Raw genomic sequence first — 6,000 nt, 5'->3', positions numbered from 1 at the left:
ACCAAAGAAGGGAAACCAAGTCACCTAGGACACAGAAGCCATTCTCTGACGAGCTCTCTCCCACTACTGCTGGAAAACAACAAACAAAAACAGCCACTCACTGTCCTGTTCTTTCTGGCCCTGACCCAAGAATCTTGTACCTGGTTGGCCAAACCAGTTTGCCTTGGTCAAAGGAGAAAGCATTGTTCTTTCTTGAGGGGGACATAAGGCCAGTGGGGAGAATGGCATCCTCCTGGGGACGTATATCCTTCGCATCTAGTACAATTTTACTCTTTTCTTTACAATTTCACTTTAGTTGCCATGAAAAATCAGAATCCACTTCAGACCCTCCCAGATGTTACTTGTGCATCTAATTTCATATAGCTAAATGACAAAGTCCATCGCTTGTCACACATTCTGTCAGTCCGCATATATTTATTAACTCACTAATATTCCAGGTATTGTGTTAGATTCTGAGCATACAGAGATAAGTAAGATATATCTTCAAGCTTACAGAGTAGTGGGAGAGATCACATTAGACTCCTAAATCTATGTTTTGGGGGCCCTATGGCATTGTCTCCGCCAGCTTTGGTTGCTTCATTTGTCCAAGGAGAGCATTTGATGGACAGTCCTTGAATCCAGGGTCGCAGCTGCAGCCACTACCTGCAAATGGGGTTAATCAGGGCTCAGTCTCCACTCACAGCCTCGCTCAGTGGAAACTGCGGATTTCCAAACCATCACCCACCCCTCCTCAGGTTTAAGACCACTCTCCTCCCCACGGGAGAGGATCAAAGGTTGGCGGGCAGTTTGTTTGATTAAACAAAAAAAGCAAAAGCGTTTCTTATCCTAACTGGAGAGAACTGGGCATCTTCAACGGCATAATTTTCTTGAATATAAAAATACAAAACGCCTGGGAAAGGAAAACACGTATATTTAGAGAAATTAAGCAAACAGATTTAACATGACTTGACAGTAAATGTCTCCAGTCTGGCGTTCACTGATACTTCCTCATTAGATTTATCATTTCATTATAGAGCCGCCACGGGGCATCCAAGCCCCAGATGAAGTCAAGATGCTCCCACTCAGGAATGTGCTTGTGGTACACCAAGTTGGAGATCTGGGTCAGTAAGACACTGACGTCGCTGACGTCCGCGAGCCAGTCCTGCCCCCCACTCCAGACGGCGGTCCGCACCAGCATGTCTCTCACATTGTAAGAGGGAGGGTAACTCTGTAATGAAAACCCATAGAAAGCTTTGTCTTTGTTGTTTTAATTGACAAAAATACAATCCCCAGTAAACACTGATTAGTAAATCTGATCTGAGAATCAAAGACTAAAGTTTGAAGATCACTCTATTTCCTTTTCAAGTTGCTATTACCAGAACAAAAAGAAGCCTAACCCACAAGAAAAGAATGCTAGCCGTCGAGCTGTTACCCTGTGTTGGGCAAGGTAACGAGTTTCATCCCCTGGGAGGAAGGCGTCATTCTCCCAGGTAGTTGATGCCAAGCAGTAGAACCAAACCAAGTGGTTGGGAAGGGGCTTTGGAGTCATATCCACACCTCCCTTCCCTCTGGGGTGTGACCCAAGTCACAGAAATTCCCTAAGCCTCTGTTTCTTCCTCTTTAATCATCATCACATCTATGTCACAGGGATATTCTGAGAATTAAATAAGAAAAACATGAGCAGAGTGCCTCCCATTTTAGAGCCCTTAGCACCCAAAAAGTGGTCAATTCATGTGTATACGGAAGAAAAGGTTTAGGCAACGTAATTTGGCCAAGGCCCCCCAGCCACCAGGTAACAGCCCTATGGGCTTGTCTGACTCTTAAGGTCTGTGTGCCTGATCACTATCCATGACCGATGACAGAGATGACTATACAGAGCCAGGGAAAGGACAAGGTCCAAAGCACGAACCAGGATGCTTAGGTTGTTCTAGAACTGACTGGGGGAAAACGAAGGCTACCTAGTCAACCCTCCCGACCATTTCCCCTGGCACCTGAACCCAGCCAGAATCCTCATAACTCAGGCTGGCTTCCTTGATGAGTTTTCAGGGCCCATTTTAATTCTAAAGACTCTGAAGACTTTACCTGGTTGTAATGAAAATAATTCTTGGCACTACTTCCCCAGTCGAAGGCTTGAAACTTCTGCAATTTAATAAGCTAGACAGAAGATAATTGGGGGAGAAATAAAGTTATCTAACACAGAAATCTGATATAGCATCACAGGTTGCAAGAGTTAGCTACCCCCTCAGATACCAAGTTTACACCGATACCCAGATTCACTCTTAATTCCCAAACTGCAATTTAAAATAAAACGGCATAATTTTGCTCTCCTTTCCTAAATGACTCAATTTCTCACTGTGTGATTGGAAAGTAGCTATTACATGACACAATAAAGCAGCTACACACATGTGCTGTAAATGATCCTGGATCAGCATTGCACCCGTTGGATAAACTTTACGCTGATGTTTTTTTATTGGAATTTGAATCTTAAACTTTTCCAAAGAGTTCACTATCTCACTTGGGAAAGAAATACATATTACATTTAACAAGTGATTAATATATTAATGTGTATTTATATGGATAAATATATTTATATTAGTATGTAAATACATTAATTGTATATATAATTATATTACATATAATCTCCATCATATTTCCTATATATCCATCCGATTTGACTAGTTATATTATTTAATATTTTACGAATTTAATTCGTTTAACACTTTTTCTTGAGTACCAGTACCAGTAAAATCACCAAATTGTACTGTACACTGAACAATTCCGATCAGTTGAGGATACTAGAGCCATGAAATGATATTGTATATGAAATTTAAATGTATGCTTATTTAGGATAGCATGATAGAAAAATATGAACAAAAAGTCACTTATTCATAAATTTTTAAATAATGCAAATCCATACCTCCTCTATATCCCCCAATTAAAAATATGTCAAGAATTAAATCCAAAATTGGCGAACCAAATGAATTGGAAACTGTTTAATAAGCTTTGGCCAGAGGGTGGCGTCTGGTAAACAGGAAAAACCTAGGATTCTTTGTCAGAACTGCCTTTGGCTTCAGTTCTTATCAATTGCATAAAATTCTACTGGTTTATACAATAAACAACAGTGTGAGATGAGGTACTACAGGGGGAATGTTTAGCATCCGCATTTGCCATTGCAAATGACAGATATTAATACCTGCAGCACATTTAACAAGCAGAATAAGGTATAAATTTACAGCACCTGTTAGTGCATCTCTTCCCCTAGCTCTAAATGCCAGTGAAAATATATCAATGCAAGTTGTTCTGCCCCCATAGACAGACACCAGCTTGTCACTTTCTCACATATGTCTTTGGCTTTTATATAAAGCACCCAGAGTGAGTGTAGAAACAAAGGAAAGACGTGCCGAGAGTTCAGGCTAAACTTCAGATTTGACTTTGGCGCTCAGCGTCATAGGACTTCAAACTACACCCTTGAAAGGGCATCTCAGAAGGAGGGAAATGTGAAGAAGAGTATTCATAGCAACAAAAACCTGCGAATAAGCTAACATCCAATGACAGATACTTGGTTAAATACATTATATCAATATACACATGGTATGCCACTGTCGTAAATACAAATATAATACAATAGAAAGAAAAACTGTTTATAAATAATACTAAGTGGAGAAAAGTCAGAAAGTAAAATTGAACATGCACTATGGCTATACTCAAGTGGTAATCTTATGTGGATAAAGGTCAGGTGGAAATGCTCATAATATTAGGAGAGACTTTAAAAACTGTCTCTCCTAGTATTATAAGCATTTTCACCTGACCTTTATCCACATATGAATATTTTAAGTTAATTTTAAACTATTTAAAAAATTATTTTAACATCTTGTTGGTAATGAAAATGTAAATAGGTTCAACCTTTCTAAAGTACCATACATATTTGGAAGTCTTATAGAGATGCTTACCCTCTGATCACTAAGTCTACTAAGACTGTATCCTAAGGAAGTCATCTGCCTAATGTACAAGGACAGATCTCTAATTCAAGAATATTTATCCCAGAATGTTTTATTGTCAAAAACCCTATCATAGTAATAATAATAATAATAAATTCGAACAATAAAAAGTTGTCCTCAGTTACAAATATTTTTAAGTGTAGTTATTGACCTGGAAAAGCATTTCTGATTAAGGCAGAGGCTGCTATTTGCCCCCCAGTACCCATTCCTGCCTTCTTCCTTTCAGTAATAAAATTTCTAAAGTTTTTGCTAAGCACATGGCTGCCAGGGTAGGAACCATATCCCTCATGTGCCTTCTTCCTGGGGGCTGGAACTGCCATGAACGTGACCCAGTTTCAACCAGGTAGAAGAGGCCAGCGCCCCAGAGATGGCCAAGCTATAGTGCAGAGGGGACGGGGTCACTGCATGACTTCACACAGCAGTCACAACTCCTCCACGACTGTGTGCCACTGATGTCTGGACTGGATTCTGAGGAAGGAAACTATTTATTTAGATGCTGCATTTTAGGGTCTTTGATACAGCAACTTAGCCTGCACCTCAGAAATACAATGCTGTTTAATCAAATAAAAAATAAAATTATTAAAAAGTGCATGTAGCATAATCCTCCTTCTGTAATGGAAACAATTATACCAAAAAAAATGATAAGATTACAGTGTAAGCATTCAGGACATGCCACCCCAAAATATGCCGCTTTGGCATAATGACTATTTTGAGTTAAAGGCACTTGAGAAACAGAAGATATGAAGAGGACGCTGACCTTCCTTTTTCTTTCTAAAAGGAGAACACAAAACTCCCATGTGAAAGAAGCCCTCCCTATACCAGGAGGAAGAAACGTGCTCATCACCAGAGTCTAAAAGAGGAGGCTGACAGAAATTATACAAAAAGACCTTGTGAAAATAACTCTCATGTCTTGTAAGTCTCCCCATATATTTTAGTTACTTTTCTAAAACTGCTATCCTTTGTTCAACCTAGTATCTAAGCACTTAGGCCTAGTTACTTCTTTGGGTCTTCATTTTTGTGAGGGCTCCCATGTACACGTAAATGAAATCCATATGCTTTTCTCCAGTTAATTTGTCCTATGTCAGTCCCAGTCAGAAACCCGAAGAGAGTAAAGGAAAAATTTTACCTCCCCTATAATACGCAAATACTAATCGTAGTTATCCCTGGTGGTAGACATACAGGTAATGTATTTTCTTCTTGTACTCACATATTTTTAAAATTTCATAATGAACATATATGTATAACAAAAATTTTACTAAATGTCTCTTACAGTGTTTTGAAGAGCCTAGCTAATGTATATTTTGCATTTTTTTTTTTTAAGCAGCAGGATTCAAACAATAGAGAACATCAGATCTTACAAGGTGCTTAGTAAAATGCAGATCCCAGAGCCATACCCTCAGGAATTCTGATTCTCAACAAGTCTTGGGTAGACCCAAGAAACTGTATTTTTTTATAGCACCCTAAGTAATTCTGAACAGCACTGTAAAGATATGTTAGGACCGGCCTTCTTCAAACAGGAGCAAGTAGCTGGGCTCTGGGCATAGCTGGCAAGGGGGCTAGAGATTCCGGAGGGTCTCTGAAACGTGTGAGGCTTATAAAGAGAAGAAGATGATTTGTAAGCTAAATTAAAAAAAAACAGTGAAGAACTAGGTTTTAGAACTTCGAGAACTGAATGCTAATTACTTATACAAAAGATCCATTTCAAAATTTACTATGAATAGAATGGCCTTTAAGGGCACCCCCAAACTCCTGCCACGGAAACCTCCCAACTTCACATCTGAATTGTAGCCCTCAAGCCTGCCAGGATTCAGGCCCCGCACACCCTCAGTGGAAGCCTCTCCCAGCAGGGACCAGGGCTGCTGCCCCAGCACGTCCTGCGTAGGCAGAGAGTGGCAGTCCCTGGCTGGCAGCCCTTGGCCAACAGCCCAGAGGAGGGAGAGTCAAGAAGATCCTATGAAACAGCTGCACAAAGCAACCATTTTCTTAACAAAGGGATGACACAGGGAGCACAAGAACAAAGGGC

The 6,000-nt window shown here is 40.0% G+C and overlaps 1 protein-coding gene across 1 annotated transcript in view; it reads right to left on the bottom strand.

The window, feature by feature from the left end:
• Positions 1-397: 397 nt before the first annotated feature.
• The window catches only part of LOC112399586 (lysosomal acid lipase/cholesteryl ester hydrolase), a 36,001-nt gene continuing 30,398 nt past the window's right edge, over positions 398-6,000 (bottom strand). Inside the window, exons 9-10 of the mRNA XM_024744833.1 lie at positions 2,062-2,133; positions 398-1,207 (exon numbers count right to left, since the gene is read on the bottom strand). Of these exons, the coding sequence (XP_024600601.1) occupies positions 974-1,207; positions 2,062-2,133 (306 nt within the window). The 3' untranslated portion in view covers positions 398-973. The remainder of the gene's footprint in view (positions 1,208-2,061; positions 2,134-6,000) is intronic.

The sequence above is a fragment of the Neophocaena asiaeorientalis genome, unplaced genomic scaffold (assembly GCF_003031525.2).
Source record: "Neophocaena asiaeorientalis asiaeorientalis breed wild unplaced genomic scaffold, Neophocaena_asiaeorientalis_V1.1 scaffold131, whole genome shotgun sequence".
In the NCBI taxonomy this organism is placed as follows: domain Eukaryota; kingdom Metazoa; phylum Chordata; class Mammalia; order Artiodactyla; family Phocoenidae; genus Neophocaena; species Neophocaena asiaeorientalis.
This window is presented reverse-complemented; position numbering and strand designations above follow the sequence as displayed.